This window comes from Notolabrus celidotus, chromosome 7 (assembly GCF_009762535.1).
Source record: "Notolabrus celidotus isolate fNotCel1 chromosome 7, fNotCel1.pri, whole genome shotgun sequence".
NCBI lineage: Eukaryota > Metazoa > Chordata > Actinopteri > Labriformes > Labridae > Notolabrus > Notolabrus celidotus.
The window spans coordinates 18,390,413-18,416,382 of record NC_048278.1 but is presented as its reverse complement, the minus strand read 5'-3'; the positions used below and the strand labels follow the sequence as shown (position 1 = coordinate 18,416,382).

The 25,970-nt window shown below is 40.8% G+C and overlaps 1 protein-coding gene across 13 annotated transcripts in view; it reads right to left on the bottom strand.

Moving 5' to 3' along the window:
- Nucleotides 1–4,220: 4,220 nt before the first annotated feature.
- The window catches only part of atf7ip (activating transcription factor 7 interacting protein), a 36,187-nt gene continuing 14,437 nt past the window's right edge, over nt 4,221–25,970 (bottom strand). For 3 of the 13 annotated variants that reach the window (XM_034687132.1, XM_034687130.1, XM_034687133.1), the window contains exons 2-12: nt 18,483–18,535; nt 17,070–17,579; nt 16,460–16,913; nt 15,844–16,025; nt 15,591–15,728; nt 15,418–15,489; nt 15,250–15,323; nt 13,641–13,702; nt 12,388–12,567; nt 10,650–11,704; nt 9,099–10,297 (exon numbers count right to left, since the gene is read on the bottom strand). In XM_034687132.1, the coding sequence (XP_034543023.1) occupies nt 9,872–10,297; nt 10,650–11,704; nt 12,388–12,567; nt 13,641–13,702; nt 15,250–15,323; nt 15,418–15,489; nt 15,591–15,728; nt 15,844–16,025; nt 16,460–16,913; nt 17,070–17,573 (3,147 nt within the window). In that variant the 5' untranslated portion in view covers nt 17,574–17,579; nt 18,483–18,535 and the 3' untranslated portion in view covers nt 9,099–9,871. Of the gene's footprint in view, nt 5,141–5,500; nt 5,584–6,077; nt 6,156–6,256; nt 6,347–7,875; nt 8,527–9,097; nt 10,298–10,649; nt 11,705–12,387; nt 12,568–13,640; nt 13,703–15,249; nt 15,324–15,417; nt 15,490–15,590; nt 15,729–15,843; nt 16,026–16,459; nt 16,914–17,069; nt 17,580–18,056; nt 18,165–18,482; nt 18,536–21,366; nt 21,545–25,970 lie in introns of those variants that run through there. The other 10 variants (XM_034687143.1, XM_034687141.1, XM_034687140.1 and 7 more) reach the window with 10 other exon arrangements.

The following is a 25,970-nucleotide window of genomic DNA, read 5'->3' as shown; positions in this document are numbered from 1 at the left end:
AGTATCAATATTATGATAGTCTCCCTTTTCAGAGCCACTTCATTTTCTCTATATGGGGCTGTGATTGGCACTCAGTCATTCAGGCACTCATATCAATTCAAGGGCTCTGAGAGTGAGGGATCGAGAGCACCAGTATGCTTTCTCTGCCCTCCTGTTTAATCATTAGTGTATCATTTTCAGTTGACTGGTATATGTGTTTGTCCTTGCTGCTAGTGCCTAGAAAGATTTACCATTGATTGAATCTTCCTTTCTGTGGTTTCGTATTTTTTTACACTTTTTCAGAGAGACTGATAGTAGTTGCATTGGTTATTGAGTCAGGGTTATCCTTCATGAGCATCATTTGAAAGAAAAAACAATCTTTCTCTTTTTTTTAAACTGTTTTCTTGTGTTTACATATGATGTCCTGTTTATGGTCTATTTAGGATGTGTTACTGACTGTCCCCTACTTTAGATATGTGATCTGACACCTGGAAGATTTATTGAGAAATGTTAAATTACTTCCTGTATTTAAGGGACATGTCCAGTTATTACCTGAAACACTGAGCAAGGCTTTGGGCTAAAATGTGTCCGTTGATGGTCTGTACTATTTGTAGAGATTAAAACTTATAAAGTACATTAAGTGTGCTGACTTTATTTTACCTCTTTAATAAGTTAAAACAATGCAATCAGGAATTCTGACAGTTGAAAGTGAGCAAATTACTTTTGAAAATGCAAAGGCAATTAAAAGAAGCCATTTCATATTCAGTTTAGGAAGGGTGGTGAAAAGGCCTTTTATTACACACTGCTACTCTGTTGCATGAATGTCTGCTCTGGTTTTCCAGGAGATTTTCTGCTTCCGGTGTTTCCTCCGTCAGACATCTACCTCTCCGGGTGACATAGAAGGTTTTCCTAACTTTCTTATGTTTCATAGCAAGGCCAATTTTGGTGAAATCTAAGTTCTGAGGATCTAATGTGACCTCTGGTATTGTTCCGTTGCCATGATTTTGTGTGCGCATGAAATACGATTTTATAGATTTGGAAAGTATAATGTTCATATTACATTATCAGCATCTTTATATCTGAATATTTGTCATAGTTATATTTATTTAGTTTTAAGACCCAGCTTAAATACAACCTGAATTACAATTATTATTGAGCCCTTTATTCAATTGAAAATAATGCAAAGACAAAATATGAAATGTTGAAACTGAAAAATCTAGTTAGTCATATGCCCCAGTCACTTTTTTCCAAGGGTGCTTGGTTAACATTTAGGGGTGCACCTGTAAAAAGGGTCTAAAAAGGTTCATGGCTTGAACCAACAACATACTGTTTTAATGACATACCAGGACACCATGCGAATTGCTCTAAAAGACTGGCCTGAGGCCTCTATAAGGTGGAATTTTTCAAGTAAATTGACTTGTCTGTTCCATGTTACACCACCATATTTTTATAGTGTAATCTTTACCCTTAGCTCCTCATTAGGAGCATGCACAGCTACATTTTGAGACCCCACAAGGGACTCAGATATAATCCTTAAGTGCAGAGTTTACAGAGCATGTGTGGGTTGAAGCTGCAAAGCTATTATGACTCATTTCCTGCAGGTCTAAAAAGTTGGTCAACAGTTTCACCAGCAGGAAATGATTTAAATGTTACTATCATGTGTATGGTTTGCACTCTGTCAACTGATGGGTGTTTTTAGCACTGAGGAAAAAAACTACTTGTAGAGCTTAATCAGTGGGACAACCCAGTTATTAAAGCGAAATCTATGGTATTTCTATTTCTCTCTGCTACTTTGTAGACACTATATCCTACTTCTACATTACATTCCTGATCTAACAACACCTTACATAGTTCAAATTTGATTCTACCTCCAAAACCCCCCATGGGGTGAGATAAAATGTTCTGCAGAAGTTGGCTTTTAAGTTGACAGGTAGGAGTCACTATAGAGTAATTCCAGTTTGATCTCTCTTTCTAATGGCCTCCTACAGCATCTACTAAAAGTGGAGGAGGCGATTAGAAAGAGAGGTTATATGCAAGACCTCGCTTTTTCGTCTTTGTTGGTTTAAGGTGACATCCCTGGATCAATATGTTTCCTCCATAGACAGCAGATAAAAATGGTTTCCTTACCTACCCGTCTACCAATTGTTTGGCGTCAACCCCTCAAGAGTTTTTGCCAGCCCTACAGTCAGCTGGATGCTATCAATGCAAATGTCGCAATGTTAATGTCATCTTAAGTACTTAAACTATTCAGGACTGCAAGTTACCTTCAAGCTCTTTGTTAGCTGTCAGTTAAGGCAGCCAGGTCTTCAATGGTCAGGTCTATCTACCCTCAAGAACTAAAGTCTCTCCATGCCAGAGACTTCACCTGTCTCTTAGCTTCTGACATGTACGTATTCCACTATGGATTTACTGTCAGTACCAGCTTCTCTCTCTGTTCCCATATGCTTTTCTGAGCCTTCCCACTATCTGTCTCTCTCAATTTTCTGTGGCAGCCTTTTTTTCTCAAGTTCTGTGAGTAGGTTTCCCCAAAGCCTTTCTCTAAAGGTCAACTGTTTATGATCCAGGCTTTGCCTACTTAAAACCAATTCTCCTCAGCCAAGTCTTTGCAGGAATCTTGGAACATGTACCATGGCATGCACTTTCTCCTGTTGTTTTAGTTATATTACATTTAGATAGTGGGGCACAATCACTATCATACTTATTTCTCAAATGTCAGATGAAATGTTTTGTTGTCTAATCTTGAGACTGTTAATTTAAAAGATTGTACATAAGTGGATGTAGACATTATGACATCACCCACTGGTTTGTAAACTTCTGTTTTGAAGCCTTGATTATGACATTTTGACTGTTTCCATCAGACACGAGGATGGTCAGGCATTTTATCATTTAACCTGATTGACAGGTCTCTCTGGTCGTGACCTGTCAATCAAAAGTAGCCACACCCTAAAGTGCAGCCTGACCTTGTCTGCTTTTATCTCTAAATGGGACCCTAATTTGTCAAATGAACATCGTGCTGCATGAAGAACTGAAACTAGCTATAGAGAAATTGCAATTGTTGTCAGCAGATCCCTTGAATCCACTGTCATACTAATCAATATGCCTGTGGTGTCTCGTCATGTCTGCTGTTGAAGCAAAAAAAAAAAAGATATAGACCAGTTTACTATACTCTGACATCCTCTTGTGATCTGTGTTGAAAATTGAAATTTGAGAATTGTAAGTCAAGGTGCATTGTGGATTTTATCTTGTTACAAACAAAATCTTGTTCACATTTACTGTTTCTCAAAATATTGCAGTTTTTCTTTCCAGTCGGACAAAAGTAGATTTGGTTCCTCACAATGACAGTATATCAATATGGGCTTATCCTCCAATTGTGGGATGTGAAGCCAAAATACAGCCTCAATAGGTTCTGACAAATTGCACTGGTGACGCCAAGTTATATCCTGACCAGTGGATTCGCAGTACTGTCGTCACACCCCTCTCACTGACCAAAACTCACATTCAACTTACCAATATAATGATATAGATCCCTCAGGTTGTTGAAGTCCACAGGAACATATTCTTGTGTTGATTTAAAGCAGCACTCATGGCTATAAAAAGTGACAGGGACAGTACATTATTAGTCTCTGTCACTGTTCCTCCTTGATCCTCTACCCCCTAATTTGGCATATTTTTTGAGTTTTCCAGTTTGGCCCATGTTCCATCTGATATAATGGAGGCAGGCTGTAAGACCTATTCCGTAGCCAGTCACAAGGGGGAGCTCTACAATTTTAGGCTTTACCTGGGATAGCTGTTCTGTCTATGGTTCCTCATAAGAAACTTTTAAAAACTGAGAATAATTTGGATTGAGTGTTAACATCTATCTGCTATAGCTTGTAGCCTCTGCTGGAGGTTCGCAGCATATTTAGATATATTACAGTTAAACTGTTGATCCACAGTAGTGTTGCACTATCAGTAGCTCCACAGCAATACATAAGCTCTACAACTCCACCAGCACCATTTAAAGTCATTTGTAATGTTAGCAGTTCTGTTGTAATTGACTAGCTGCCAGCTATATATACCCACTGTGAGATTTCTGTGAATAACAAATATGAAGCCGATCAGCTCAAACCAAAGATGTGATAATACAATTGAACTTGTTTCACTTGACAGTCTTAGGATAGACAGACTGCTCTCTGTCTTTGAAGTGGCAAAGTCTCAGTGGAACATTAAAGGTGGTTAGTTTTAAAAAAGTGAGCACAAACCTTTATAAAACCTTTTATTGTATTTTTCAAAGTCTGGTTGCCAGACAAAACTTACAAAAGATGTCATTCAGTTTCTACCACACATTGATACATTTCTGTGCAATTCTGAGTTTACACTGATATTCCTGTCACCTATACTAAAGTAAAGCAAGAGACATCCAGGTCAGAGTTAACAACATAAATATCTGACTTGGTAGAGGGGCAATGTCATTCAGTTATATACACAACAGTTTGAGTCACAAAAAATACATTACATACAACAACCAAACAAAAGCAACCGACCGTCTGACTACTCAGTCCTCCAAATCAGTCCTCCAAATCAGTCAGAAGTCCAGTTGTTATGCAGAGATATTTACAGATATTGTAATTGTTAAACGGACAATATTTGAGTTCCTAACACAAGAAAAAAACATAGGAAGTCATAAACATTTAAATGTAAAAAACTGTTTTCATTCATAAACTTTTCAGCTGGAGGTTGAAGTGATGACGTTTGTGCACTGCGGTTCACAGAAGGGGCCAAAGCGCCCATAGATGTCTTTGGCTCGAACAGCAAAATAATAAGTGGAGCCAGACTGGAACTGTGTCAGTGTACAGGCCATAGGAAGAGGAAGGGCATTCACTTCCCCAATCTTCTTCCAGTGCTGCTGTGCTGCATTGCTGCTCGAGTTGTCTTGATGGAAGGCATAGAGGTGATAGCTGTCCACAGTCGCACAGGTCTGATCAGTTTCTGAAACACACCAGGACAGCACTATACCAGTCTGACTCGGTACGAGCTTCAGCTGAGGCTGCTGAGGATGCGAGGTCCGCTCAGCCTCTGGGGGTAGGCGTGGGGGTGCGGGTGCAGCTGGGAGAGGGGGCAGGGTCAGGTTGGCGTTCCGAGTTGGTGCACTGGTGGCGGTGCGGGATTTCACTGGAGAGTCCTTCAAAAGAAAAAAAATGTATGAGCTCTTACTTTCTTGCAGTAACTGAAGATTTGTGATGATTGCTTGTTTAATCCAAAACACATTAAGAAATAATTAATATATCCAAAAGCTGAGCCAAAACTCTCAATTTTATTGAGTCTAGTGGATTACTGGCTTTAAAAAAAATGATGTCAATTGGAGTATTCTGCATCAAAATCTGTGATCAGCATGGACTGAAAGCTGACTTATTAAGTGCTCATCAGAAAAGAGTTAAAAAATAGTATCCTTCTGGTTAACCAAAGTAAGAACTCCAAGTTGTACAACTGAAAAAAATACAATCTTGTGTAAAATATGTAAAATGCACTTCTGCACACTGACCTGTGGGGGGCGGTGGTGGACCGTCAACTGAGGATTGTTGGAAGAGTTTTGAGTGCTTTGTGGGGACGACCTTGCTCCTGCACCTGTGAACAAAGTAGAGGCAATTTTGGTGAAAATCACACTTAACATGAATATCACTTTGGATAAAATGCCAAACAGCCAGGATGTAGGGTAGATCATAGTTTTTGTTGAAATATCACAGACGTATCAGAGATCTAAATACGGGAAAATGTTAACGTAAAATGAAACAGACATGGTAGAAAACTGAGGAGCCTCAGAGTCTGTCAGACTTTCATGTAAGTATGCTTTGCGATTCTGGAGGTAAAAGTTACGAAAGTTAAGATGAGAGACTGCTGGAAATACAAACTCTACCTTATGTTTATGGTATATGACTCTGTGCATGTAGAAAACTGTACCAAGATATTTTGTTGTCAAATTAAAATTACAACTTGTGCATTTAAATCCCATGGAGTTCTTTTATTCATCAAAGTGAGCATTGATCAGAAGTAGAAGTTTGTCTGAATCATGCTTGCAAAAAAAAAACTTTCATGCCCTCTATACAATGTGGAGGACTTACTGCCAGGGATGCTGATAATTGGGGGAGGACGCTGGCTGGGAGATGGAGCTGCGGCAGTGGCATTCTTCACTCCTGTGACTGGAGAAACAAGAAAAAGTTCAGCATCATTACAGTAATGGCTGTTTTTAAATACAATATATTTTTTGAAAGCGAAAAAAAGGTACGAAATTAACCATTACCTTGTACATCATCATCGTCTTCAGTGAGGTCGATCACAGACCCTTTGGGTCGAGCTGCTTTGGATGTAGTAGATCCTGTGGCTTGGTTGTCTAAGGGAAATGTAGACATGAAAGTTGAGATTACTTAGAGAATAGAAAAAGCAAACAATATCTCACATTACCCTTTGATAAACATAAAGAAAATAAAACAGGCAACCTAAGATATTTGCAGTATTGCTGCTAAGATCCAAGATAGAGCACAAAGTGTCCTGTTTAATAAGAAACTCAAATGTGACATCTTTACAGCAGTCATTTAACTCTGCTGTCACTCTCAGGATGCGAAACTCAAACCCTGTTATTGAAGGATAATTCCATTTGTCTGTTTCAGGTTGAAACACACACAAACATTGGGAATCTGATGACTTACAACTTCATTAATTCTTGATAGATTCAGGGAGACATCAGGCAACAATTCAAAGGAAAACGGCATGCTTCGTAACCCTCTAGCTACCGTTAGACAACAGTTACTGTAAGCACTACACCAGCACCCAGCTAACACCAAACCAACAAGAATTTTAAAAAGCTTTTTCATATTTCTTTCTGAAAGTGAGAGCTGCTGCTGCTGCTGCTGAGGGACGGAGGCTTTTAGAGGGGTGATCTATGGCATACACGCAGACATATACTGTAGGTACAAAAGTACATTTGACTCACAAAATAATTTTTACTGCGTATTTGAATAGAATTACAGTCCTACAGAAACAGCCCTCGGTAACAGCGGAAGCACCTGCTCCTCTCTTGACCACAAAGGAAAATGAAAAAGCTCAAAATTCCTGGTATTCCCATGCGGTCTTCCATCCACAAGTGACCAAGCCCAACCCTGCTTAGTTCCCACAATCAGACAAAACTCTGTATATTTGGTTTGGTCAAACCATACAGGAAATATGCACTTTCCCCATTGAATGGGGGAACTGTTGTAATGATGACTGTGTTAGCATTAATAAAGCTGCAACATGTATTTGGATTAATCTGTAATATAAAGTGCAGTGCAACGTCAATAATGTTCATCAAAACAAAACGTGACTTCACCCATCTTTTCCTGAGCGCTGTTTTTAAGCCCATTGACGGCGGCAGCCATACTGGTGATGCAGAACTCAACCAGGCATAGTGTGACGTAGAGAGGCGGGTTTGAGCCTCCTAGCCAACAGCTATGTGTTCCCGTCCGGGAGTCAAGTCAGTCATGTCCTAATTTGGGCAAAAACTTGTAATCTTAATATCTTCTGAACCGCTGCGTAAGAAAAAAAATTCTCCCCCCGTACAGTGTGTGCCAATTGAGAAATTAGCTACGTAGAGCCAAGCCGTTTTTGAACCAGGCTGTAAACATGTTTATTAATGCTGCAAAGATCGTCTTTTTTGAATTGGTGTCTATGTGGTTTACGGTGTTTCTGCAGCCAGCCTCAAGCAGATTCTCGATGGATTGCAGTTTATAACACTTCCGCATGGGCTTCATAGTTTGAGACCGGAGGTTGCTGCTTGCCCAAAACTCAGGAAAAATACCTACTCCACCAACACATCAGCCCACTGCAACACTGCAAGGACTTTGTTATGGAGGCTAATTTAATAATAATCAAAGTACACCTTACCTGTCTTTGATGTCAGGGATGTCCCCTGAGGCGGCCCTGGAGCAGTTGACCCTGTTGCTGCTGGACCAGAGGTTGCAGGTGAAGAGGCTGAAGACATCGCTCCTGCTACAGAGACAGACTGAGCTGGTGTCCTGGCTGTTGTTACAGATACTCCTGCATTGGGTGTAGTTATACCCCCAGCACCTCCCTGGTAGACAGCACGAGCAAGGGAGATTTGGGTTGATGACATCTGCCCCGCTGAGGTCTGAAGTGCTGAGACAGTGGCAGCTACGGGGCTAGATGTAGGTGCCGTGGTCACTACTGGAGCAGGCTTGATTATAAAAGTGGCGGTGGAAGTGGTGGTTTTGGCCTTGGTCAGGGAGCTAGCTGCAGACAAAGAGGAGACGGGGATGTTGACCAGCGTTCCTGCCTGGCCATTAGTCATTGATAAAGGCAGTTGGATGAGGAGTGGCTGGCCAGTACCCATCATGTTACTCCCAGTTGTTTTCAGGAGCAAGGTTCCTGTGGGACTCTGTGTCGTGATGCCAGCAGCTAAGTTGGAGGCAGCATTAGCGGTGGAGGTGATCAGCTGGAGAATGGGGGCTTGTGTAACCATAGTAGTAGAGGTGGGTGTTAGGGCTGAAGCTGATGGAATTGGTTGAGCCGAGGAGACTGGTTTTGGAAAATAGAAAAGATAGTTTGTTTCAGAACATGTCAGACAGATTTCAATGAACAGGTTTCTCTTTCACTTATGAACTACTAATCAACTTTCAGTCAGCAAAAGGCTGCTGCGCCCAGGAACACACCTAGTCCTGGTTTTACCCAACCAGTGTTTCAGACCGAGGGTTATTGCAGTTTAAACATGAGAACCACCGGGATTCTACCCCCCCTCCCTTTAAGCACTGTGCAATGGTCCATCAGACCTTCAAGTGTAATTTTATTGTTTGTGTTCTCTGCTTTTTTTATTTATTATGATATAATAAAGAAAATATTACGAAGTGCAGAGCAGGGACCTTATCAATGTCTCATGTCAATTTATATTTATCATGGGTTTTAATTATTTGCCCTCTATTTTTTACTGCTGCTTTTCATCTCTTGTTGAAATTGATATTTAGCTAAAATACGCTGTGCAATAAATTATGGGTAGCTTTTAATCTACTTTATTATACTATGCATTTCTTAAAAACACTTCAGAATAAAAGAGATACACAAAAATGATAAGGACACTTTATTAGGGCATTCTCTTCCCCTCTCTCTCTCTCTCTCTCTCTCTCTCTCTCTCTCTCTCTCTCTCTCTCTCTGTCACACTCGCTCTCTCTCAAAAAGACACACACACAAGCCTACATTTGCATTTACGCTTGTACATACATGAATGGGAAAACTGAACAGGGTTGTTGATACAACTTCAAAAACAAAATTCATTCTCCAACATTCAGAAAACAGAACTAGTACAAAAATAACTTTGGAACAGTAGAAAATAACACTTGTAATAAAAGGTTCAGTGTGTAGTATTTAGCAGCATTTAGAAGAACATACTTGGTAGAAGTGAAATATAACATTCGCAAGTGTGTTCAAATAAGTGTATAACCACCTGAATATATACAATGCTTTGTTTATGATTACTCAGAATGAGCCTTTAATATCTACATGGGAGTGTGTTCCCTTCAACAGAGGCCACCAACTTGCACTGCCAAGGTTCTACAGCAGCACAAAGTGGACAAACTAGTAACATGCATGTTTTTGTATTCAGCCAGTGCCTGCGTGAAATGCACAGGTTGGAAGACAAAGAAGAAGAAAGTGGCAGTTGTGCGTAAGAGAATTTGTCTTAGTAAAAATTTCTGATGATGAAATCTTATCATACATCACAGGAGCTGATTGTTCTCAAAGGTTCTCAAGGTAAAGGCTTCACCAACAGGTGAGGTGGGCAGGGGAGCATTTCAATCTAGAGTCTGATCGTTTAGTATTCCCACTTCTACACTGTACCTTTAATAACCAAACAAATTGTAAGAAGGAAGGATCAGCTCTTCACACAGCGTTGTGGTATCAGCGGAAAACACTTGTAGCAAAAGCGCTCAACCCTCATGGTGCATTTCCCGCACATATGTCGCAGGCATTCGGTGCAGGAGACAAGGGTCTTATTTTGTTTGCAGAAGCTGTTGATCTTGCACTGCTTCCTTATCCCTGCCTCTTGTGGCAGCTGTGGCTCCATTGGTATTGAATGCAGACTGGCCTTGATACACATTTGCTCCTCTCGCAGTTCCTTTGCTAGCATTAGTATGAAGGCCCTTCTGGGGATGGGGGTACTGGTGCAGGCCTTGAACAGGACATGGGCGTTTACTGCAGCCAAGTCGAGGAGATTGTAAAATACAGCAACAGGCCATCTTCGAGTTGCGGTTCTCACTGAGTACAGACGAGTCATCTGGTCCAGTATATCAACCCCGGCCTATAGTGATAGGAATTGGCAGAAAATTAATAGGTCTGTAATAATAATGGTAAAAATAAATAAAGAATTGATAATAATCCTCATATTAATAACAATAAGGCCTGTACCCAATAATAAAGCTGGATAGCATCTTTTATAGCTAAGTACTTCACAATGTAAAAATGTAGCCCCTTCTGATTTAAATAATAGCATCAGAGGAAAGAGCAATAATTTTCATGTAGCTTGAAATGGTTATAAAAAGACTAGAATCAAAAACAAAAGTAAACAAAAAAGCAAAATAAAGCTATAAAGTAAATCTAATTAACAATATTTAATTAAAAATACATATATATATTACAAACCCCCAGCTCACCTTAGTGTTGTTGTAGAAGGCAACAGTCTCTGGTTTTCCCTTCTTGTCAGTCCCAATGGAGACATTTGGGTGCATGGTGCTGAGGAGTACAATGCTTTCTTTTGGTGTCCCTTGGTAAACTGTGAGTGTGGCTTGTTCATGCTTCAGCACCTTGGTGGAGAACAGCTCCCCTCTCTGCTGTTGGATTGAAGGTGGAAGCTCTCGTCTGGTCGTGTTAATAGGACCAATCAGGCTTGTGTTTTTATTCTGCAGGTTCTTGGCCAGGGTGAGGGACGTGAAACATTTGTTCATGGTGACATTTCTTCCCTTTCCCTGATATGGCTCCACTAGCTTCATCACTACACTTTCTCGTAGATGTTTATGTTCTGTTCCCATGTCGTCTTTGCCCAGATATGGGAAGCCATTCAAAAAATATTTGGTCTCTGTATCTGCAGCGACCCAGAATTTAATACCAAATTTCTCTGGCTTGTTTGCCATATACTGGGTAAAGCGGCAACGGGTTTTCGTGGGGAACAGTTGCTCATCCACATTAATGCACAAACCAGGTCGGTAGCAGGCAATGCTGTTTTTCACAAATCCATCCCACACATCGGACATCAGTGCAAATTTGTCTACGCACAGGCGGACACGTCTGTTGTGCTTATTGTCAAAGCGCAGGTAGCGCATGATCGTCCTGAAGCGGTCCCTCGGCATAGTGGTTCTGAAGAAGGCCAGCCCCCATTCCTCGGACCAAAAGCTCTCTAACTCCATGTTTTTATTGTACACTCCTCTCACATATAGCAGGGCAATGAAGGCCTTCAACTCTGGAATGGAGAGATCCCATGAACTGTCCTTTTCAACGTGGTGGGCCTCTGCCACCGTGCAGTCCCGTATGTGCTGCAGTATTTTCCTGTCCAGCAGGCACGAGAAAGCCCTCACAGCGTTTTCAATGTTGCTCTTAGCGTGAACTGTGGGTCCCACCACTTCAGAGAGGGCAATTTGTCTCTTCATGTGTTTTTCAGGCTTGATTGCTTTCCAGATAGTCCCATCTCTCCCCTGCTCACATTGGCTTGGGACTGCAAAACATAAATCATTGTAAGCATAACTAGTTAGAGGCTGAAATATTAGTTAAAGAAACACAACCATAATGCAATCATTCTTAGTCATGATTCTACTGTATATTCTGTCACATCAAAATTTGACTTATATTCAGCAATATTTTTGTTAAAAATATTGGCAAACTGGACAGAAATGTATGTTTTTTTGTACTTTCATTGATTTGAGTTTTTGCAATATTTCTATCAGTATCTGTAGACAGTGCATCGGGTGGTCTCGCCACGCCCTTGTAAGCTATTCTATTCACTGTTAAGATTAACTTCAGTTTTTAGAAAAAAGAGGTTACACCCCTGTTTACTGTCCATTGTTTTTAGTGGACTTAGAAGAGATAAAAGCAAATAAAAAGTATAACTATTGTTCTATTGAAAGATGATGTCTGATCTCTTACAGAGTCCACTGTGACTTCTGGAGAGGCATTAGGTCACTCTGTTGAGATATTTTAATTGGCTATATTATAGTTTCCTGTTTGCTGTAAATAAGGAGGTTTTTATGTATTCTTCACTGTTTATAGCCAATACTATTTTCATCATCAATATATAGTAGTTTGTATACCATATGTATAGTTTGTCAAGTGGCTGAACTGCATAACATAATTCATAAAAGGGAATTAAAAAAAAGGAACAAAATGAATTACAATGCCTACCTGGAGTGGACATGCCAACAGCTGGGGCAATTGGCTTTTTGTTTTGTTTCTGTTGTAGGGGTTCGGGGTCAGAATCTGAACACTCTTCCTCTTCACTCCAGTCCACATCACTGAAGTTGGAAATTTCCCCTCCATCAGACTCCCCATCGCTCATCTGCAGGATCTTTGCCAAAGCCTCTTCTAAAGAAGATCTTTTGTCATTGTTGAATATTTTGGCGACTTGTCTTTCTTTCTTTCTTTCTTTCTTTCTTTCTGTCTGTCTGTATTCCTCTTTCTGTCTGTCTATGATAGTTCCCGCGCATAAAAATATAAAGAAAAAATAAACTCAAACAATGGGTAACAAAAAAAAAATTGCTGGGTAGAACTCGCCCGCAAAAAGCGATATTCTGCGGCTGTGGTCGGTTTGACCGTGGTGGTGGTCGGAGGTATACATTTCTGGAAATATTGCGCGTCTCATTTTAGAACCTTAAAGGCTTTAGAAAACATACAAAACATATTTAGTGAAAGTGGTGGGATGATAGTCCTCTAGGTATAATGTAAAAACAGTTATTTACATTTAAAAAACAGTCTTGGTGGTTTTAGAGTTGAACCTAACCCGGCATAGAACAGGCTAGCTGAGACAGCTAAATGACAACTGCAAGGTTGATGATTTTTCATTTTTCTATTTGAAATCTTACAATGCTCTTTTCCATAAAATATGTTCATATTACCCTTCTTTATCCTGTCTGTGCTTCTGAACTCCATGCTATTCACAAGTTAAAATGTTTGAAATCAGGTCACAAACAAAGAACTTTTATTTAGATTGTCATATAAAAAAAACAGGCCAAAAAATTAGGACAGCTAGCTTTGTTATTACGAGAACATGGGTAAAGTGATGAAGACTATTTTCAGCCCCAAATTTGGAAGTTTGGATGGTAAATTTCCAGCTGATTTCAAGGATTTGAAAGGGTCTGACTTATATAATGGTTTTAGTGGGAAATGCTTCCCTGTGTATGGCTACAAAGGTAATGCTTGTTACTGTGATCAAGTCATTTTTGGTTTTCACCTCACTCTGCACTGGTGGAAGAAGGTGCCATCTTCAGACCACATCAACACATGAAGAACATTTGAAATCTATATGTAAGGTACAGGACCAAGCACTAAAATGGATGGTTTTGTTGTTGTGTGCGACACAGCTTAATGTACCTGTCATGATTCTACAGTCTGAAAAAGACCAAAATAGCATTCAACCAAACAAACATCCTGCTACTCACCGGCTGTGCTGGACGAAGAAACAGTTTGAGCCTGCTTTACCTCCATGGACGTCCGGATTGGCCTGTTTGAAAAGATTGCTTATACTTAGAGCTGTTCACATACACAGCAGACAGACAACTGAATGGAGGTTAGGTGCTAATATTTTCCTTTATTCCATTATTTAATTTTATACAGTCATCATTGACTTCTGGGGGTGAGATTACACCTTCAAACTGAAGTACATTTCTAAGTTTTCAATGAAGCATTTTATGTAAATAATTCAATGTTTTTAAGTCTGGGGCCAACACAACATCTTCGTATGTACAAGTGACCACACTTTCATGTTCCTTTCAATATGAAAAAAAAAAAAGATTATGAACACTGATGAGATTTAGGCCCATGATACTTAGAAAATAATGATAACTCTCATGTTGAGTAATGACATTCGTCCCAGTATGCCTCTGTAACAAAGACTCTCAAAACAACATAGCTGTTCTGGCATCATATTCTCGAAAAAAATCTGGTCTTCTCTTGACCCGCAGTATTTCATTAATAACATCTCGAATCTCTCTCCAGGCATCAGAAGTTAGTGCAGGAAAGCGACACTCAATGTAGGTTCTCATTGTCCCTCTTAAGTTTGTGGGTAGAGCCTCCTTGCCCAATATCCCATTATAGTTGACCTTTCCCACCCAAGCACAGTAGATATCATATGGCACTAAGTAGCGGAATATGTACGAAGCAAAGCGGTCAGACCGAGGTAGCCCTGAGCTTCTCTTGCAGTTTTGGTAGAGCACATTCTCCAAGTGGGACGTGATAGTGCGGAGTTTTATGTCTGCTCTGCATTTCCCTTCATGGTATTCTTCCAGTTTATCTGCAAAGGCAATGTGCTGTGACATGTCCTCTTCCTCCCCCATCTCCTCTGCTTCCTTCTCCCTCTTGACAGACAGCTCAGGCGCCTCACCAACAGAGGGCACCATTCCCTCTCTGGGCACCTTAGGCTGCAGCTCTACTGTCTGTCGGCGCAGCTCGCTGTTGGAAGGAGAGGTGCAGTTGTAACTACACTCCACACTGCCTGAGAAAATGCTCAGGCTTCAAATTGTAGAACGTCACAAGACTCAGGACCTGGACCCATGCTGAGTTACTTTGTAGACGCAAAATATAGACTGGCTTGTGTTTATTCCAAACCAGTTCATATAGATGTTTGGAGTTAAGTTAAGAGTACACGAAGAAAATGATCCTGAGAGACAAAGAGGCAATGGACGCGTATGCTTGTTTTCCAAAACTGTTTGGTTTGGAGCACGTTAGGATGTTTTATTCTGGCCATGAGTCTCAATTCAATCTGTGATTACAGAAGGCAACCTGGGACAATGTCAATGCAGAGGACGGCCCCCCGAGTAGTACTGGTTTCAGTCCGGTATTGTCACGTTCATACAAAAGCCAAATTATATTCACACAAAATGCTACAGTGCAACCTGCTAGCATCTTTGAAAACACTACTGCTGTGAATTTCTTAAATCTAAATATTTCATCACAGGTTCAGATTGTCTAGTTTACATGTAACTTGCAGGAAGGTGACCCCTTCCAAAGAATTCTGTGAATCTCACTGCTCAATTCATAATACATACTTACCGTTGAGCTTGAGCACTTGTTGCAACTGTTACAGTCTTGGCAGCATTAGCAGCAGCGGCGGCAGCAGCCAGTGCCTGTGAAAGTAGGACGGCGTGCTTTCATTATAGACAAAAACCCTTAAAAGATCAGTAGCCAGGTGCATGCAACACGATGGAAAATAATTCTTACCTCGTTTTTCCTTTTATTCTCTGAGGCCTGATTGGCCTCTCCAAATTTCTTTGCCAGTCGTGCTATCTTGGCCTAAAATTGGTAGATGGAGCAGCTTTTAGATTTGTGCCTCACAACACTAGAGGTAGTTATATAAAGCTGCACTTGACATTTCAATGCTACAGTCTATTCACCTGGAGTGTGTTAATGGCGGTTTGATGTTTAGTGGCACAGTCGACTTTGTCTACCCTGTCCTTGAGCTCTTTGAAATGTTGGTCGAAAATGGTCAGCTCCAAAACCCTCAACCGTTCATCCACCAGCTGCTGCACGATCTGAGGAAGGATATCAGGTAAGAAGCAAATAAAGAAACATGGTTGTGTCTCAAAAACATTCAAATCAGTTCATTTGTCCCAGACTTTGGGGATAAAAATCCGTAAATAAACTAACCTTTTCTAGTTTATCGTGACCGCCAGCATTTGCAGTGATTTTAAGTTCCAGTTCTGCCTCCAGCTCCTCACGCTCCACCTTGGGCCTCTTCCCTTCTCTTTTTACAGCTTGTCCATCTTTTTCATAACCCTCTGATAAAGTGCGCTTCAGTCCTGATGTGGAGCCCTTCTCCTCTTGAACTGCTAGAGATACAAAAACAAAGGTCTGCTATCACCCAATGTGAGCCTTTCTTTGGCTTTAATCTTGTGCATGATGTTCTTTCTGGCACTATTGAATTGAAGGTCAGGTTTAGTCACTCCTGCAGCTGAGACCTGGAAATAACTGAATACGTTGTTTTCCATATCAGACTAAGACAGGTCATTTGAAACTATCAAGGAGAACAAGTGTGTTAAAATTGTACCATTTATGTGGCAGGGACCATTATTAACAGACGGTTTGTTGGGGTGGTGAGGGTTTTAACATTACAAACAGTGTTGAGTTTTCCAAAAGCCCCATCATTTAAGATGATTGTTTGGGGGTCATGGTAAATCCAATAGGGAGTTCAACCTCACTCACGGAAAACTGTTTATGCTTTCTAAACCGCTGAGAATGATTTCTTTGATAAAGTGAGTCTTACCTGTATTAGAGGGCGGAGTGGACGAAGGCCGAGATGGCTTTGTGGTTTGGCTAACACCCATTTTTTCCTTCTTGAACTCTACTTTCACTGATCCCACTTCCATCTTTTCTTCTTTTGTTGATCCTTTCTTCTTGTCCTCTTTTTCATCCTCCTCTTCTTTAGGGTCCTCACATTTGAAGTCCTTTTCTTGTTTTGGATTCACTGAAAAGGAAGCTGGAGGAGACGAGGAAGGACAAGGAGGAGAGGGATCAGAAGTGGTAGGTTTTGGAGAAGAGGGCTTTTCCTCTTTTATTTTGGAGGTCTCTGAGTCATTGGTCTTTGTAGTGTCATTATCTGTGTCCATTGGTTCTGTACAGCCAGACACTGGAGTGGGCTCAGATGAACTTGTATCCAAACCTTTAACGGAACCTTTCGCCGAATCCACAGCCGGGTTATCTGTTGTGGTTTTCTCCTTCTGAGAAAGAGAATAATAAAACATTGATTAAATAAAAGGTTTTTTGGATCTGTCCCCATTTTAAAATTAACCACTTACAGTCAGAACAAAAACAGCATATTTAGGATATTGCATTATAATAATAATGAACAGCCATGTAACATTTCTTGGCTTTACCTCTTTCTTTTCTGTTTCTGGGACCACATCCTTGTCTTTTTCCTTGGATGCTGTTGATGCTACTGCAACGGACTCCTCTGATGAGCCTGTCTTCTCCTCCCCCTCCTCCTCCATCTTTTTCAGTTCAAAGTTTAGAGAGTGGAATGGCGATGTGGGAGTCGAAGGAGCATCATCCTTGGATGTGGGACTTTGTGAAGAGGCAGGGGAAGGGGACAGATTTAGGGACAGGAAAGGAGCAGGAGAGCTCAGAGAAGTTGGAGAGGCAGGGGATGCTGCGGGGGGCGAGTTCGAATCAGAGACATTGTTCTGTTCCTTGTCCTCCACTTTTGGTCCATCCTCTTTGTGTGTGCCGTTCATTAGAGGCGGTGAAGATCTTTCAGACAAACCCGGGGTAGCTGTTAACGAAGTGTTGTGGAGACTCTCTAGTTGCTGGCGATCACTTATCTTCATGGTTTTCCTGGCACGGAAGATCTTCTTCTTTTCCTCTGTCACAACAACTTCCATAGCTGCCTGTGGAGTGACAAGGAGGAATGAGATGCATGAAAAATGCAAAACAGAACCATGGTGATATCTGCAAGGGTTAACAGCACTGTCTCTTCCGCTTCTGAACCTGCCCTTGAGTTAACGTACTGAAAAGTAAAAAAAAATGGCTGCAGAGTTTTAGAAACACCACTGGGGGTCACTGTAGAGCCCTGTGGCCTTCTTTGTTCTTTTCTAGAAGGTTCTTGTTTCACAGTGGTCTGCAAACCTAACTCGACCTTTTTCAACAGCCTGATTCTTTACCATTCTTTTTCAGTGATCAAAACCAAATCTAGCAGATCCTTACTTCCTGATCACACATTAGTGTGTTTGTTCTACAGAGACAGCTGTGAAGATACTTCTCAGTAAGCTAGAGAGGATTTATTCATGTCAGTCAGAAAAGCTGAAACTGCCATGACAAATTTCCTTTTCTTTGATTTTCTGATTAATCATGGATCTCATGTTTACCTAAGCCCGATCCAGAGAACAGAAAGACTCTGAAGTTAACAACAGCAGCAACCCAGCCTTCCTCCCATCCCCCCACATTCCAATTGGTTCAACACTCAGCGAATCAGAACGGCTAAACTGAGGCTCTGTTGGCAGCAGTAAAGGGGCTATGCAAAACATGAAGGATTTTCCGTACATACTATTGAATTCTGCAAACACAGTACTGTTGAGGCTAGTTCTCCTTTTTATGATCATATGTGTATGTGATGATTGAGATACTTTTGATGTTATTACAAAAATGGTAAAGGATTATATCTGTGTGCTGCAGGAGGCTGTGCTTAGCTGCAGCAAAATGCTCATGTTACATTTATTAGCAAACAAAAAAATTGGGCTGTGATATTCAGAGCTACGCAGTGTCTACATTCAAATCATCTATTAATAACTCACCTTCAGGCCGAAAGGTTCCTGGTCATGGATTTACCAGAGAATTCTTCGACAACCTGTGAAAAAAAAGATGTGTTTTTAGTGATAGAGTATTAAATGGTTTATGTTATTGCTTCAAACAAGGAGGGCAAATTCAACTGAGTGAAATGAGCAGACCATGCAAATCAAAGTGTAACCATAAATTTAGCTCATCCGAATTAAGCAGTCTGTCTATCCCCTGAGCTATAACTGAGCCCTCCACTTCAAAAGGAGATGGTTATTTTTGAGGTCACTACTTATTTATTCCAACACTGAGAACAAATACGATGCCGAAAATAGAGAATACCTCATTGATAAATAACTGAGATCATTTTCAACATATCACACACTGACCTCCCGTCTGTACACAATCAGCTAGTGAATACCAATGCCTAACGCCTTTGGAATGCTTACAAAAGTCTTTCTCTTTGATGTTAGCCACCTGGTCACATCAAAGCGAGAGAGAAAGACAAAAACCATAGACAAACTTTTTCTACGTACAAAGCTTTTGACCATTTTCCTAATTCACGCTTCTGCAAATCATTGAGTTTAAGCAATTCTACTCGTCATTGTTAAAAAAAATCAATTAAGAACAAAAAGAACCAAGTAGCTAACAGGCTAGTTACATGTAAGCTTGCAAGCTTAGAGAACCTAGCAACAGCTGTGACATGCTAATCAAAGCACACACAAAGTGAAGACAATCCAAACAGGGAAACGGCTTGCCATGAAACCGCCCGGAGAGAGGTGTCAAACAGCAGGACAGCGGCTCCATACCAAATCACTTAACCAACCTAATGTTAACAAAAGACAGTCCAATAATGTGGGGCTTCTTTTTCTTCTGCTTCTGCTTCTGCCATGCTGACTGCTCGACTGATAACTGCGTGGTAAACACGTTCATACTTCATGTTACACCATAATGACAAGACATTTCCAAACGTGACAGGCTGTATGCAGATATTTCCATCTGTTTCAGTGTAGGAACTGCAGATGTACAGCCAAAACGTCAGGCAATCTTTAAAATCTAATCTGGTTAACAATCCGCTGCTTCAGCCTTTCCCTCTGTTAGATGGTTATGGTTTACTGTTGCTGCATTGCTGTTCTGCAAGACTGCAGTTGACAGAGCCGTCTGAAGGGACTTGTTTCATTTAGCCATTTGTTTTTTTGCTAAGTAAGGCCATTGCACACGCGTGAAAGACAGCAACCAGGACTGATCCGGACTGAGTGTGTTCTTTACGCTGTAAAGCTGGGCAGGACACAGAGTGATGGCGCATACGCAAACATTGTCAGCTATTCTTACTCTGTAGCAACCATGCTTCCTGAACTGTCAATAATCACCTACCTTTCTGCATTTTTGACATATGTTAAACTTTACAGGAGCATAATATTTAAAAAAGTCAGCATACATTAAGAGTGTTGTGGATTGCAAGCACGACCACAGGTACATTTCACATTCCAATGTTATTGCCACTGCGCAGAGCTGGTCCCCCCTCCCCCACACTATGGCCTCATTCACTGCGCCTGGATTCTGTGCAGAACTCAAAATGGCCGACTGCTCTGTGTGCTGCCACACTGAGCTCTCAGTAGCTAGCTGTACAGGATCCTCTATCAGAAAGATCAGGTTTCAGCTCCATCTTACTCAGACTCTTTTCCTTTATCCCCCTGATGCAAGTTGAAATTAAATATAGAATTATAAAAAATCTTAAAAGCGAACAAAAAGGTTACATAAGTCATAAATAAAGTTATTAAAATATTAATACTTCAAATATCTTTCACAATTAACGCCTATTCTGCAGTGTCAATTGTTCAAACCATCGCTATATTAGGGACTACCTGCAGTTCTGTCGCTGAGTCCTGAGCTGAACCCGACCCAGAGAGGTGCAGAAAGAATCACTTCTGGTGTCAGACGAGAACGCACAGATTGGGTGTGGTGTTTAATGCACATCTTGTGTAAGCTATCAAAAAGCTACATCATTTCAAGGTTATATTTGAAATACTAGATAGATTTTTGACTTCAGGAAGGGCATCAGAAAGATTTAGCACTGAGAGATTTCAAACATCTCTCTCTGGGTTGTTCAATCTTTCCTTTTCTCAAGGAGCAAAATGTTTGCTTGTTTCAGTATATTAACTACACAATTCACCATTTCAACACTAGTTGACATGCTGTTAAGCTGCTGGTCAAAACCCAAGAGCTCTGCTAAACCACAAAACCGGAAAAGCAACTCCAAATGATTGGACAGCAGGGCAACTAAGTCAGCCCTGCAGCAGGAGGAGTCAAGTTCAAACCTCTTCACAGAGGAGGGTTTGGTCGTTGTTCATGCCCCCTGCTCAGGAGACAACATGAACTCTGATCAAAACCTCAAGACCTCCCAAGAACAGCACCTATACATAGATCTCTGTCAACACACCTCAGTCAGAAAGTCATCATTTCCTGGACATGGCTTTCATTGACCAAGCACAGGAAAAACATACAGTGATAGTGATCTTGAGATTTTTGATTTGCAGCAACACAGTTCAGCGACAAGTTAATGCCAAGTTAGCGAATTCTGCTACTGACCCAAAGGGTGTGAGTGTAACCTGGGAAAAGATGTGTTTAAGAAACAAGTCCTGGTTTTAGGGTGCAATGTTGGTGATCAGCTACGATAGTAACTTACAGCAGACTCTAACATATTAAATGTTTCTTAAAGTAATGTTTTTGGTTTAAAAGAAAGAACTCATTTAAACACTGAGCCAAATATGACAAGCAAAGCACCCTAGAAAAGTATCAAGAGCTTACACAGAGAGTGAGGTTATCAGAATGACCTAAATCTGAGTCAGATTAAAATGATAGCGAGAAGTGTAAAACATGCTTAAGAAACAAAGAAGTGTCCACCTTCAGCAGGATGTGTGCGATTGAGGCCTTCCATGTAATTGTTGATTGTGGGAGCAGGGAACAGCTTAGAGGCCAGCAGGAGAACAGAAAAGAAAGGAGGAGGGACTAGCAAGACTAGTCCATCATGCTTCTAACAGGGGGAGGTATTATAAAGGGCATGTGACCTACATCAGCCTCATATGGATATTTACTAAACCCTTTAAAAAAAAAACTCCTGACACAGCAGTGTGCCCTGATGTAAAATATAAGGAACACACATTAAGGTTATAAGTCTCTCTGTCAGGTGACATCCATCAATAGAAGGACATGTTTGCACAAAAAGTACATACAAATCACATGCAGAGTCAAACACTGCTAGAACAGCGTGCTGTTTATCAATATCAACCCTAGCTAGCAGCGCACCGACAGACAGAGGGGAAATAGACTGCACAGACTGTTGCCTAGCAACACCCTTCCCCCAACTCTAGCACAAATAGTCCGTTATGGAAAGCTACAGCAAGCATGGACTAAACCATTCTGACAAAGGACAGGGGGATCTTTTTTAGGACAACACTGAAGGCTAAAGAAGCTACATGATAAAAAAAAAAAGGGTCAAGGACAAGTCAAAATAGAAGTACTACTTAATGCAGGGCTCAACCTTCATGCTTGGTCTGTTTATGTTGAGAGGTGAGCACCTACTGACATCAAACACAAAGCTGTGTTTAAATCTATAAATCTCATGTAATCATTTCAAACTCCTGTAAGGGCTATAGTAGCTGATTCTTATCCTAGTTCATCTAGAAACCAAAGTAGAGAGCCTGATATAGCTGTTGCTCTTCCTGCCTCTGCTCTGAGTCAGATTTTGATCTTACACTATACATACTACAATATGATGGTACTGTTACATTCACTGAGCGTTTGCTGCCACTGAGCTAAGAACAAGCTGTGCCTCTGCCTACAACCTGTTTAATGTCCTGACCCACTGAGCACTGTGAAGGTTCTTACTGAGGGTGTAACATGATCTCACGTACTAGCAGTCTCTTAGCTCATGCTAAAGGCTAACTGAGCAGTTTTGCTGAATGAAAAGAAAAAAACAAATGTAGAGGCTAATTAATGAATGTTGGTGACTGTCATGACTGACAGAGGATCTGTATACAAGCCCTGATGAATAACATTTGAGATGGGAGGGTTTTCTTTAAAAAATGACAACCAAACCCTTTCATTAAATTGTCAATGAATAAGAAAAAAAATGATTAAAAAAACAAATGTAGCCACTTTTTCATGACAAAGCAGCACAACATGATTTAAGGTAAGGCCTAGCTAGCTGCGCACAGCCAGCGCTGAATTGCACACCCACAGCATACTCAGTCTGGGGCCAGCTGCACCCACCCTCCCCCGTCTTTCTCTCACTCTCTCTCTCTCTCATACACACACTCACTGGAACGGTCTCTCCAAGTCAACATGGACTGAACCATTTACATAGGGAGAGGGAGTGGGGGTGGGGCATAGAAAATAAAAGAGTTATCTTAAGGACATCTAAAACAAGTATTAACATAATTGAACAATTAAAGTTTAACAAGTTATATTTTTAAAAGCCATGAGTATACTTTTTTTATTCAGACCAAAAGTTAGGAATACATGTCATTATCAGCTACTACTAATGCATTTAAGATTAAAATACTATCTGAGAAAAACTGCAGAAATACAATCTTAATTGCTCAATCACTCAGGAAATGCCGCTTTTTGAGTCTCACAGTCCATTGCTAGCTACGACCTGCAGGAAAATAGAGCACAGCATTACTCAGTGAGCACTCGCTCTCCACCCACCCTCCCCCACAGCAGGGAGAGCTTCTGTCAAGCGACCAAACCATTCCAACATAGAGGGGTGTTCCTCTACTCAAAAGGAACAAAGAAAACACACCTGAACATCATTACTTCCCCTTCTAAAGTTTCCACCATGAATTCTTCCATAAGTATTTCAATCAGAGTGATTTTATGATTAGACTATTTCAGATATCTGACTGATGAATGTTATATTGGACAAGTATTAAAGTGTAATTTGGAATGACTGATAAATCTCATTAGGGACCTTCACCAGTCTTTTTGAAAAGTCCTGTTGTGAGGGTTAACAACAACTTGCTATGCGTTTGTTGCTCTGCTCCTCTTTCTTCTCGTGCAGAAACACAAAATGGCCACCAGCGCTGCTGCAAGCAGCATGCTGAGCACAGACATGAGCAGATCCTTCAACAAACCCCGCCTCCTAAAAGAAAAAAAGATCAGACTATCTGCAGAAATCTCCATACTCGCATAGATCTTGAGGGAAAACTGAAAAAAAGCTCACTAAACTAGCTCATTTCAATGTTAAATCCATATGGACAAGTTTAACAGCCAAACCCTGGTTTAGTGTCACTGCTGTTGTAAAGAGCTCACACCTTGTGGTCACCGTGAGCACTGTGGCCGTAGAGTCCACAGAGCAAATCAGATCCCACACCTCAAGAGTTCCAAGATGAGCTGCTTAATATTATTTGAACACAAGTTAAGATTACAAGGTGAACAAGGCTTTTCCTCCTTCAGGCTGTTCTTTGTGCTTCGGCCAAATGCCAGTAAACCTGATACTCAGTTGACAGTCAGTCAGAGGGTGCTATTGGTCTTTCTTTATGAACAACCAAACCTGAACATTTTGTCTATTTAAACACATCCTCTGTGGACGCTAAAAACGAAGTGGACAAACAGATTTCTGCTAGAGAGAGCAAAGGCTGCATTCCAACATTACTGCGCACAGTGCGCAGTCTTCCCCTCCCCCACCCTCACTGCCCTGCATCTGGATCTGGATCCACTGAAACTCAAAATGGCCACCTAGTCTGCTGCGCACAGCCACACAGAGTCCTTACAGCCTGTTGTATCTTGTTGCTGCACATAGTTGTATTTAATTATTTCAAATGTACATACTTCTTTTAAAGATATTTTCTATCTTTTGTTCCATCTACCATATTTAGCTCGGGGAAAAAGGAGAAAATGTTGTACAGCTCTAAAAAAAACCCCAGTAATTTACTTAATGCGGCTTCTGTACCGGCCCAGGTTTCATTCTATTTAAGCTTCACAGTCGAGTAATGTGTGAGCTGCTGAGTAGCTGTTCTATCTTTATTGTATTTATTAACAATATTTCCTCACTGTTCTAGCAGATCTAGAATCATGCTGACCAACATTATTGGGGTCAGTCCTGTTTCCATTGAAATCCTTCCAAACTAATCCTATCTAGATCTTCTTGTTTAAGCAGCAACTGTGTGACCACAAAGGTGTCTGTGTTCAAATTGTGCTGCTCCTCTAGCAAATCAACTTCGGCTCCACACCTAAGATGATCATATGTTTTGAGTGATCAGGACACAAGTGGACTGGTCCATGCACAAGTATGATCTCACAAGCTGCAATATGTGTGCAGTGAGGTCTGAGATCCCAAACCACATTTGGAGGTGACTCTGGGTATTCATGCCCAGCTTTCTTAGCAGTGTGTAGCCAAATGTGTCCTGTGCTACGAGAAAGGGCAATCTGGTCACTATATCCAGGACAAGTATGATGTTTAGTTAAGATGTATCGTAATACAAGGTGAGAAGTGATGCACATTACCGAGAGCTGTCTACTTCTGATCAAGTCATCACAGAGCCTTAGATTTAAACAGAACAACTCTCTCTCGATAATGTTTACACCTTTGTTTAGTGCAAAGTTCATCTTGAGGGCTTCAGTTGCTGATCACAGTCCAAGGAAACTCTAAGCTGTGGCAGGGGGCGCCCTGTTCTCATAATGTTGAAGGAGACACAGGTTTCTCCTGATCATTAAAGGGTTAGAGGCGTAGAAAATGTTTTGATGGATGCATTTAAATTAAAAATTCCATTAGCAGAGTCAGAGACTAAATCAAAGATTAATTTAGACCTACTGCAAATAAATTCAAACAAAGACGCAGTGCCATTGGTATGTGGCTGTTTCTGTGGTTCTGGAGGAGTGTGCTGTGGGTCTGTTAAAAGTGAAGATCTATTCCAGCAGACATAATCCTTCAGTATTTCAAGGGAACAGGCTATCTAAATTGGACCTTTACTGTGATAGTGTAGTCTTTACATGCCAGATCAAGTCTCATTTGTGCTAAACGCAGGTTGTCTGAATCGTTACCTTTATCAATTCAAATTCTAACCACACATTTAAATATGCTAGCAGAGGAGAATTGTCAACATTGCAATTCATAGCAATCTTATATACAGCTGGAAAACTAAAAGCAATCAAATGTACATCATGTATCATCTACCTGAATCTTTTTTCAAAATTTTCCCATATGACATCATGTTGGTTGTTGGAGTTACTTTGCATGACAGCTGATAGGTGATATTTCCTGTTGCATTCCCTTATGTATTCCTTTTTTTTTTTTTACATAATCAGCATACATGAGATGCAGTAAGATGTCAAAGTTTACACTAGATAAATGACATATGGACAAAGCTGATACAGAGCAATACAGATATGCCCATTTTTTTGTCTAAACACATTTTCTTATAAAATATACCGAAACTGTGAAGCACCAGTCTAAAAGCACAGCTTCTTTTCCTACAATTGCCGAGATCCTACGTGTGATTTGTTTT